At 43.7% G+C, this 11,840-nt stretch overlaps 1 protein-coding gene across 2 annotated transcripts in view; it reads right to left on the bottom strand.

Annotated features, from left to right (window-relative positions):
• The window catches only part of SNX10 (sorting nexin 10), a 63,092-nt gene that overhangs the window by 23,979 nt on the left and 27,273 nt on the right, over positions 1-11,840 (bottom strand). For both annotated transcript variants that reach the window (XM_074367327.1, XM_010968643.3), the window contains exon 2: positions 3,150-3,196. In XM_074367327.1, the coding sequence (XP_074223428.1) occupies positions 3,150-3,173 (24 nt within the window). In that variant the 5' untranslated portion in view covers positions 3,174-3,196. The remainder of the gene's footprint in view (positions 1-3,149; positions 3,197-11,840) is intronic.

The following is an 11,840-nucleotide window of genomic DNA, read 5'->3' on the forward strand; positions in this document are numbered from 1 at the left end:
CAAGATGTCAGTCTTGAGCCGTTTGCGTCTTGAACAAGGATGGTAGTAACTAGGTCTCAATTCATGTGCCAATCTCGTGGTTAATTAGGAATGTCTCCTGGGGGCACCAAGTGCAAAGTGCTTACACGCACACACTACTCCGCCTTGGTCTAGATTCTAGGACCATCAGTGATACTGCATTCAACCCTTACATACGCAGTTAGGTGGGACCTGAATTATTTGCCACTAAACAACCGCCAGCCACTAAGATATTTAAAGTCTCGATCAAAACCTCCTCCCCTTCTAACTGGCAGTGACTACAGGGTGCTGTTGGGGTAGGTGGTGAGATAAAAATACCTTGATAATTGAGGCTTTAGAAAAGCCTTGCGTTCACTTCTAAGCTGAGGGCTGAAAGATAAGGAGGAGTTAGCCAGTCAACAGGGTGCGAGGGCTGCGGGAGAGAGATTATTCCAGGCAGTGGGAAAAACATCTGTGAGAGCCCAGGCGTCCGGAGCGCACAGGGCATTCAAGTCTCCGAAATAAGGAATGAGCAGGGCTCAGGGTGGAGGAAGGGGCAGAAGGTGAGCCTGGGGAAAGAAGCAGGTCAGATCATACAATGCTGTAGAAAGCACATTTAGGACCTTGGACTTTGTTCTGACAGCAATGTGTTAGAAGCCAGGAAATCATACTGGCCGATACTGATATGTGAGTTTGAACTGACATGTGATGAACAGTAGTACATTACAGCACAACCAGAATCTCACCTTGCTATCCTTATTTCTTGCTGACAGAGGCCAAAGTGAATTTCTGAGCATTATGGACTTCTTTTTCTTTTCAGTTGAGGGACTTTCCAGTTTAAAATTCCTTAATGTTATAATATTAGTATGTAATTATTTATAATAAAGGACTTTTGCAAGGTCAATAAAATGCCTTTTTTATTGAAGTATTATTGATTTACAGTGTGGTGTTAGTTTCTGGTGTACAACATAGTGATTCAGTTATACATATATATTCCTTCCATATTCTGTTTCATTATAGGTTATTACAAGCTATTGACTACAGTTCACTGTAATAAAATGCTTTCTTTATGTAGTCGGTTAAAATTTGTGTCTAGTTTTTATTAACTGAAATGAACTGAAAATAAAAATCAAGTGATTAAACCAGCCAAGCCAAAAAAAAACCTTCTTCTAATTGGAAAAAAATCTTTGTTGCTTTCACTGGTAGCTTTTCACTCCCAAGAGAACAATTTTTAAAATGTGCCTTTGGAATAGTTGTATGTAATTTGTGCGACCCTGCTCCCTTGGTACTGCCTGCCCAGGGCTCAGGCCGACACAGGTGTGTAGTGAAGGACTGAACTTACCCAAAAGGAGAGCTGGTCTCTGCCCTCGGCCACTGGGAGGCGATCTCTCAGCCCCTGGAGTGTCCTGCCTGGTGGGAGTACCTCTGTTTGCCTGGGCTTTGGCCACCGAATAGTCTCACAATGTGAATATGGTGGAAGCTTAGGGCCACACTGGAGACTAAAGGTATTAGCCTGAGCCAGAAGGAGTGGAGACTAAAGATCAGCCCTGCAGGCAGTATGAGCCCCAATAAAACTGGACACCAGACACTGTGGGCATTGACTTCATAAGGAGAGGGTAACCAGTAGCTCCGCATTTGGACCCCTCCCCAATTCTGTCCTCTGAGTCTCTTCCTCTGGCTGATTCTAATTCGTATAATTTCCCTGTAATAAACCATACCCGTGAGTATAATTGTTCTCAGTGAGTTCTGTGAGTCCTTCCTGTGAATAATCAAAACTGAGGACAGTCTGGGGAACCCCCAAACTTGAAACTGGTGTCAGAAGCGAGGGAAGCCGTGCAGGGACCTTCAGTCTGGCCAGCTTCTCAGAGGAGGTGATTCCTGAAGAAAGCAGCTTGAGGCCAGAGAGGCTTAGTACAGGGACGGGAAGCAGCACCCCTGACCTTGGTATTGTGTGGGGCTCCCTCTGTGGGGGACAGGCGGGGGGCTGACCTGACAGGGGCACAAGGTACATTCTGGGGTGCAGGGAACATCCACACCTTGAGCCGAGTGTTGTTTACACAGGCGTATTCATAAGTGAAAATCTTCTGAGCTGTACACATAAGATTAGGGCCTTTTATGCATTTTACTGCACATGTGTTACACTCAATTTTTAGAAGTTAAAGAACAAACAAACAGAAATACTGCCTTTGAAAATGGGGGAGCGCAGCCTGGAATTAAAGAGTGGAAGCAGGCTGGACTATAAGGACAGCTTGAACCCAAACGGGGCTAAAAGAAATGGTGAGAGTTGTAGCAAAGAAGTTTCTGGAAGGATTCTCTGAATGGATTGGTTAGTGCTTTACACTTGGGCAAGGTGAACAAAGGCCCATGTGGCCGTGTGACTGCGTCTGTCACTATGTGTGTCTGCATGCATGACGGGTGTGTGCATGTATGACCGTCTGTGTGTGTGTGTGTGTGTACGCACGCACACTCCCCACAAAGGCCCACATGCCACTGTTGAGCTTCGTTCAGCTCCCCGAGTAACGACGTGTGTGGCACAGTAAGCAGGGTAGACAAACGGGTACTTCTGAGGAGGCTGCTTCAGCGCAAGGCTGGTGTGGTGGTCAGGCCACCATCCTCCCAGTCAGAAGGCACCTCAGGAAGCTGGGGCAGGAAGCCAGGGAGGCCAGGCTGGGTTCGAGAAGGGGCAGCCTTCCTTGAATTACCCAGCCCAGAGATCCAAGAGGACACAAGCAGGGCAAAGCTGAAACAAGCAGCAGACAGCCTGGCAGCCAGCATCACTGGGTGGTACCATTGGTGGGGGATGAGTCAAGAGAGCAGAAAACCAAGTCAGCAGCCAGAGGGAGCCTGTTCAGGGCAAAGGGGGGGGGGGGGGGGGCAGAGCCTGGGAGAATTCTGACTCATGGAAAAAGATACTTTCACAAGCAGTGGGTGGGAGTGAGCAGAGAGACAGCTCAGTCATTGGAAGCAAGGAATAAGGACCAGGGAGGCACCGATGCCGGGGCTGGGACCAGCGGGTGCTGGAGGGCCGCGGCTTTGTTCTTCCATTAGTCCCCTTCTCTGACTCCTCTACAAATTCATGTTAGAGAATGAAGACTGACCTGCAGCGAGTCAAAGGGCATGGATTATTTATTTTTGGACTTCTGATGCCATACCTCTTTCTGCTGTTCCGGAAACATCTTCAACAGAGAACACGATCAACCTGAAAAATAAGACACATCACTCGGTGACTTGGAACCTCCATACAGGAGCAGATACGCCTCTCCAGCTTCCCACCCAAATCCCCTCTGAGAGCCTGCCCTCCCACCGTCTCAAGAGAGTGTACCTCCACTCCTCCCCGACCCGGCCCCTGTTGACCAGACTAAGGTGAACATCGGCCCACCTGGGGATTGGGAGTTTGGGACATGGCAAAGCCAAGGCAGCTGGGTGATGACAGGCCCTCAAACTGAAGGCCAGGCAGAGTCAGGCTAGAATTGGAGCCTTGGGGAAATCAGATGAGGCTGGAGACATGGGGGAGTGGAGGGGCCATGAGGGCCTAAGGGGCTGCTGGCTGGCAGTGAGATGGAAGGAATGGAAAAGGTGCCCAGAGGCCCACCACTGAGAACGGCTCTTCTACCAGGAGCTGACACTTTCAAGGAACAGGTCCCCGCTGTGACATTTAAACTGCTCCAGAGTCTAGATAATAGATGGTGTGGCCTCAAGAGGGATGAAGGTCAGGACCTTGATTCTGACCCTCAAGTCAGTACAGTTGATTCCAGGCCCTCCATGTCCCTCAGATTGTCTATTGTTCTTTAAACCCCATTTATTACCAAAGCTTGTTGGAGTTAACACTTACTCCCCGCCAAAAAAAAAAAAAAAGAAAAAATTTAACCCCCCTGACTACATGCATGCAAATGTGTCTTCCTATGGAAATGAGGCTTTGGCTGCATAGTCGCGATTTGCCTGTTTTTTGATAATATAATCTGACCCATTTTCCAGATACTTATTATCATCCACAAGTATTTCCTCAGTCTCTACTGACGTCTCTGCCACCTGTAAGGAGTACTAGGAAGCAAGAACCCCAGCTCCAGCCTCCAGTCCCATGTGGCACCGGGGAGGAGCTAACCAAGAGCAGAGCAGACAGAGGAAAGCAGTCCCGCAGGAGGAGAGGGAACCATGAGCAGCAGGTGGGGCTTCCAAGGGGAAGGAAGTTCCTTTCACCTGCAGGGGAATTTCAGTGTCCACGGAAAGAAGAGGAAGAGGTGTGAGGATGGCCTACACAGAGGATGCAGACAAAGCATGATGGGCAGTCAAGAGATGGTGACGAGGCCAGTGCAGCTGAGGGCAAGGGTTCAGGGAGGGTGGGAGGCCACCAAAAAGCCATGTCTGTATCCTAACCTCTGGAACCTGTGAATGCGGTCTTATCTGAAAAAGGGGTCTTCGCCGGTGGGTGGGCCCTAAATCCAGTGATAAGTGTCCTTATAAGAGACAGAAGAGATCAACCACACACAGAGGAGGCCATGTGAAGACAGAGGCAAAGGCTGGAAGGATGCAGTCACAAGCCAAGGACACCTGGAGTCACCAGAAGCTGGAAGAGGCCAGGCAGGATTCTGTCCTAGAGTCTCCAGAGGGAGTCCAGTCCTGCCAACACCTTGACTTCAAATTTCTGGCTTTAGGAATCGTGAGAGAGTAAATTTCTGTTGTTCTAAGCCATCAAGTTTGTGGTCATTTCTTACGGCAGCCACAAAACACTACCTAATTCAGAGAAGCTCTGTGGGGATTAGATCAGAAAGATGGGTTGGGGTGGTAATTGGCAGGGGGAATTCATTCGTTCATTCATTCATTCACTATTTGTGTGCCATGTGCCAGACTAGGACTGGGACTTACAATGGAGGGTAGAACAGACTCGGAGCTTATGAGATGACTTCATTATTATATGTAATACATAATATTATAACTTCACAATTATAATGTGGAAAGGAAAGGAAAGGACAGCCTCTTAGAAGAATGGAGAGACTAAAGAAGGAGGCGGGGCGATGTCAGCTGGGAAGGCTTTACTGAGAAAGTGGCATTTGAGCTGAGGCCTGAGGTGGTGAGAGTCAGCCAGGAAGGCAACAGGACAACGGCATTCTAAGCAGAGGGACAGGCATGTGCAAAGGGGTGTGGGCTGGAAGAGTTCAGGGTACTGAAGGGATTCCTGTATTGGCTACAAGCTAGGCCATGGGTTGCACCCGTCTCGGGATCTGGCCGTGTTCCCTACACACAGCCAACACACTGATCAGGTGGGTCCTCGACCCCCCTGCCTCCACCCTTTCCAGATCCCCCTACTAACTCCCACTCCTCTTCCACGATCCTGCTCAGAAATCACTTCCCTCCTCCTGTCCCAGGTTTTTGCCACCATCACACAACGTGTTATGCAAATTACCTGCTGGCACTAGCCTCACCTGCATCATCACATTTGTACATTCTCTGTCTCCCCCAACTAACTGAACTTCTCCAGCAGAGCACAGTTGTGTTTCCTCGTCACTTTACAGGTAAGAAGACAGAAGGTCAGGGAGATTAAGTGGCCCAAGGTCACACAGCGAAGAAGAGAGCTCAGGTCCAGTTTTAACTTAAGCCGACCGGTCTGCTTCTCAACACTGGTCTTCCCACTAACTGAAGGTGCCTCCATGACTGGCTGACAAACTTTGGGTCTTAATTCTCCCCAAAGGGCTTTTACTTCCCTCCCACCAGGCAGAAGGACTCTGCAATTCTCACAAGGTGTTGGTCACCCTGAGATGCTAGAGACCAAGTCAAATTGTCAAAGTAGGGAGCTGAAAACTTTAAACAGTTCCAAAACATCACAGAGAACACAGGGTCAAACTTTAATAATTTAAAACTCGAGAGCTGGATGGGGGTGAATTTGAAGAGGGGAAAGCGTTCATTGTTCACTCCATCCACTTCCATACTGTTTGAATTTTTCCAGTGAACACAAATTTATTTTACACTTTTGGAAGTTACAATTGTTTAAAAATTAACACAATTCTATCAGAAGTTTTAAAAAAAGAAATGATAGACCCCAAATGGAGACACCTGTGCTAAAACCAAGACTTAATCCCTAACCTAATTATAGTTACAACCTTCCCCAGGAATGTAGTCCCAGCCAGTCAGTGTGGAATTTTCTAGTCAGCACCAGTGAGGTCATTCTATCCACCCCTCAAAGGAAGATACGGCAATCTATCATATGACCCCATCTGTCCCCCACAGGTATGTTACCTAGGCCAGAAATTTTTTTTTTTTTTTTTTTTGCTGTGACTTTCTTGTTTTGCCTTTGAAACCTTCTCCCTTTCTGCAGCCCTTTGGAGCTCCCCTCTACCTGTTAGAGGGGCTGCTGCCCAATTCATGATCGTTCAATAATGCGGATTAGATCTTTAAAATCTACTTGGTTGAATTTTTGTTATTCAACAGAAGAAACGGTGACCCAAACATAAATTATGGAAGATTTTTATTGCATGTAAAATATAATAGCAGATTCAAATGAACAAAGAGGCACTACTTTCATGAGACAAGAGAAACTGTCACCTGGTACTGGACCTTACTATGGCATTTTCTGACGGGGAGAAGGAAATTAAATGATAGCACATAGTATGGTTTGAGATAAAAGGTCAGTTGCCTATAATTTAGCAAACCAAAGCCGCTAATCAGAAATTACCCCCCTGACAACTATACCCTTCTGGGGGCTTGTAAAATTTTAGACTTGTTTAGATCTCCAAATTCCCCAGGCTAGCTCATGTGTCTGTCATAATAACGGACATGGAGAATTCTTGCCTCACTGAAAGGCTTACACAAACGAGTGTGGAAATCTGCCTCCAAGTGACCATCAGCAAGGCTGACCTCGGAGCATATTCTCTCCTCACCACCACTGGGAGCCACAGTGCACACATGTGCTCACCCACTGCAATCCATCCTCCCTCCCATCTCCCTTCCTCTCAAAAATTAATAATCTCTACAAAGATACACTGTACAACACTGGGAATGTAGCCAATGTTTTATAATAACTATAAATGAGTATAACCTTTCAAAATTGTGAATCACTATATTGTACACCTGTAACTTATACAATACTGTACATCAACTATACTTCAATAAAAAGAAGAATTATTAAATCTCACAACCAGCCCAAACAACAGGGATGATTTCTGAAACCTTGTTCAAGTTAGAGCTGGGCACACACGGATAACAGATCTACATGGGGCCCCCCAACCCCGCCCTGGGGAACATGGCAGCTACAGAGACTTGTCTAGGAAGCCCAACATGTGTCTTCATAACTGCATCATTGCCTTGAGAGCATGACTTGCCAGAACCAGAAACTTCGGGAGAAACCTGCCTCCACTATCCACCTTGGACTAAATATTCTATAAAATAGAAAATGACTGTGAAACATAGAATTCTCTAGAGCAGAGGTCAGCCATTTTTTCCTATGAAGGGCCAAATGGTAACTATTTGAGGCTTTGCAGGTCAGACTCTGCTGCAACTATTCAAGTCTGCAACTTGTAGTAAGGAAGTCCCCACAGATGATAAACAGTCAAATGAACACAACTGTGTTCCAGTAAAACTTAATCCATCCGCAAATTTACTTTTATTTGTCCAAATGTCCATAAACCAATGAAGGGATAAGCCAAACGTGGTGCGTCTACACATATAATGGAATATTATTCAGCCTTAAAAAGGAAGGAAATTCTGACACACTCTACAACACGGATGAACCTTGAGACATTATGCTAAGTGAAATAATCCAGTCACAAAAAGACAAGTACTTTATGATTCCACTTATTTTATAAGGTTTTAAAGTAGTCAAATTCATAGAAACAGAAAGTAGAAAGGTGGTTGCCAGGGGCTGGAAAGAAGGGGAAATGGAGAGTTCTTGTTTAATGGGTATGGAGTTTCAGTTTTGCAAAATGAAAACGATCCAAAGATCTACAATGTCACACAACCACGTGAATATACTTAATGCTACCTAACTGTACACTTGAAACAGGCAAGATGGTAAATTTTATATTTTAAAATTTCTTAAAATTTTTTAATTTTTTGAAAAAAAAGCCAATAATTTCAAATGTTTAACCTTGCTATAAACAAGTACAAATCAAAATGAAATAACACATTTCTGTCTATGGAATTAGAATGTTTCTTTAATGACAGCTGTTGCTGGCAAGAATCATGTGAAATGGGACTGAATGCTGCTGGTAGGAATGTGAGCTATTTCAATATTTCTGAAAGACAATTCGGCCATATATTTCAAAAGCATTTTTAAATTGCTTATGTTCTTTGACTCAACTATTCCATGTCTGGAAACTCAACCTAAAAAAACCTGTCAGATGTGCAAAAAAATTTTATGTGAATATTCACAATGAATATTTTTCATAAAAAAAAATCAAAGAAAATAGAAACCTAAATGTCCATAAGTAGTAGATTAGAATAACTGAATTATGGTAGGACTGCATAACAGATCACCTTGTAGACATTCCAAACTACATTACAGAAGAATATTAAATAATCGGGACTGTTCCAGAAGTATTAAGTGATATTTTAAGTATATTTTTATTTCCTACTTATTTATTTAAGACCTGGAGCCTACATATGACAAGTCAACAGTGGTCACTTCTGAGTGGTGGGATTCTAGTTGGTTTTGTTTCCTTCCTTTTTGCATTTTTCCAAAAGTTTGTTAAAGTCAGAAAACCATTTTTTTCTTTTGTTTAATTGAAATATAGTTGATTCATAATGTTGTGTTAGCTGCTGGTGTACAGCACAGCAATTCAGTCATACATAGTCTTTTTCATTATAGGTTACAGAAAACCATATATTTTTAAAAAGAAAGTAAAACTTAATTACTCAATTACTTTTATTATTTCCCCTTCCCCAAAACAAAAACAGCTAATTTCACTTTCTATGTTTATTTCATTTCCTCCTATGATGTTCAGAAATTTTTCTATTTAAATAAAAAAATCACTGACTTCTTACCTTCATCTATATAAGGATATGCCATCAGCGAAATTATTTAAAATTCAAAGTAGAATTTAGTGCCAGTTTTCCCCAGATCTTCTCTCCGTGCTATCTATGTCCTTTCTGTGGTAAGGAGTGGGGGCGGGGGTGAGGGGCGGCGGCATGGCCCTCCCAAATCTCTCGGGGAGGCTCTCTGCCAGAGTCTTGGTGGAGGGGCAACTCAACAGGTAGCCCTGTTTTCTATCACCTGAGAGGATCCTCCCCAGATACAAGAGACAGCATCAGTGACAGGCATCAGACTGGAGGCAAGCCCGTCCACAGCTCAGTCAGGCGACTGAGGCACAGCTTGGAACGGAAAGCAAGGAGGGCTGGGCACTGGCTCCCTCCCAGCAGGTGGACTAGGAAACACCGAGACTTGGCTTCTCCGGGTCTTGAAGCTAGGAAACGATGATGAGGAAATGGAGACATAATGACATCTTAACTGGAGTTTTAAGGGATCAGAACTTAGACAAAAGCCATGATGTAGAAAAAAGATCTCTTGAGATAGTAAAGAAACTGGCCACCAGAAAGGCTGAATTTTAGAAGCCGGCTTCAGCTGCTGATGTCCGCAGGGCAGCCTGGAGCCAGCGCACAGAGCTCTTACTTCCCCAGTGGTTTAAGTGCCCAGTGTCTCCTGGGTTCCCATGCACAGCATCCTTATGATAAGCACCCCTTTACTTGAGGTAGCTTGAGGAGATGCCAATTTGTGTGATCAAAAGAACTCAACAAAAAAGCAAAAGAAAACATGAGCACTGGACTGAAGTGGGGCAGCCATGCACTTCCGAGGGGGGCCGGCCAGGTGTGCAGAACCATCTGTAAACTAGGCCCAAGCAGTTCTTCCTCAGTCTGATCTCAGAACTTTAAAAACGCAAACCAAAATGGAAAAACGAGCAGAAATCTGAAATTCAGTTAAAGTTGGAAAGACAAATAAAATCACCATTAAATTTTTCCAGCATTTGTCACACACACACATAAATATATTAAAGAGGGTAAGCAGTCTAAAAAATGCTGGTTCACAACACATAAGATAAAAACCGTTAACTGGCTAATCTCTACACAGGTTCCATCTGTGGTCATGAATATGATGCTAGGCCAAATTTAGGGTTTCAAATCTAGAAACAAGAAAAACTATATAGAGAATTTTACCCTCATGACTACTTTGGTGGCATCTACAAAAAGTGCTACCTTGGACTTACAGATGCTCTGGACGCAGGCATGTGTGTGTTGGACCCGACCTCCACCTTCCTACGTATACACGCTAAGGAGAGCCACCCAGAACATGACAAAGCATGAGGAGAATAAACAGAATTGAAGGAAAGACGCCATAAATAGCAGATGTAGGAGACAGGAGCTGCCCACTACAGCAGACGGGCAGGTAATGCAGTACTTCCTAACTTGGGCTGTGACATTCTCTCTCCTCAAAACAACCCTAACCTCCCAGATCAAATCCAAAAACACTTTTTACACTTCCTGAAAAGTCCCCTTCCTTTTTTATGCTACTAAGTGTCTCCTAATTTGTGATTCATCTGGGATTCTCATTTTCCCCTTTAAGAAAAGCAGATAAATTTCAAAAGTTGGGGGAGAGGAATTAGTAATTTAAATGTCAGTGTAAATTAGTCCAACGAGATTGCATTCTTATCAACCCAGAACGATAAATCTTCAGCTACTCACCTCCCTCCCGCACCTCCACCATCACACAAAACCATTGGTTCTGGGGTTTACAGAGTTCTTTGCAGGCTCATGTGTCCCTCAGTGCCCTGCCACAGGATTATGAGAGACCTAAGAACACACTTCCTGAAGAACAGCAGAAAATTCCCTGCTCTTCCTTCCTGCCAACAGTTAGAGACATTTTTTCAACTCTCCACTCACTCTACCCCTTCACCTGGTAAGAGGACTTTTCAGAACTACTACCATGACTTCCCATCAAAATACTACCTGAAGTATAGCATCAAAAGAACACAATAACTGGGATTGAATTTACCAAAGGAAGCGTAAAACATACACTCTGAAAACTACAGAACACTGCTGAAAGAAACTAAAGAAGATCTAAGTAAACAGAAAAACATCCCATGTTTATGCACTGGAAGACTTAACATTGTTAAGATGACAATTCTCCCCAAACTGATCTACAGATTCAATGCAGTCTCTACCAGAATCCCAGATGAATCCTTTGTGCAAACTGACAAGCTTATTCTAAAATTCATATCTAATTGCAAGAGGTCAAAAACAGCCAAAACAACCCTGAAAAAGAAGAACAAAATAGGAGGACTCTCACTTCCTGATTTCAAAAGTACTACAAAGCAGTAGTACTCAAGACAGTATGGAATTGGCACAAGGAGAAACAAACAGATCAATAGAATAGAGAGTCCAGAAAGAAAACCATACCTTTGTGGTTAACTGATTTCACCAAGGATGCCAAAACCATTCAATGGGGAAAGAACAGTCTTTTTAACAAGTGGACAGTCACATGTAAAAGAGTGAAGTTGAACCCCTACCTTATACCATATATAAAAATTAATTCAAAATAGATCAAAGACCTAAACGTTAATAGCAAACACTATGAATCTTAGAAGAAAACAGATAAATCATGGCCCTGGATTTAGCAAAGGATTCTTAGATATAATACCAAAAATATAACCAACAAAAGAAAAAATAGAAATTAGACTTCACAAAAATTAAAAACTTTTGTCCTTCAAAGGACATTATCAAGAAAGGGAAAAGACAATGCATAGAATGAGTGAAAATATTTGCAAATCATTTATCTGATAAGAGATTGGTAACCAGACTAAAGAACCCTTACGACTCAGTAATAAAGACTTAAGAATTTAATGTATAATATGGTAACTACA

The sequence above is a fragment of the Camelus bactrianus genome, chromosome 7, assembly GCF_048773025.1.
Source record: "Camelus bactrianus isolate YW-2024 breed Bactrian camel chromosome 7, ASM4877302v1, whole genome shotgun sequence".
Lineage (NCBI taxonomy): Eukaryota > Metazoa > Chordata > Mammalia > Artiodactyla > Camelidae > Camelus > Camelus bactrianus.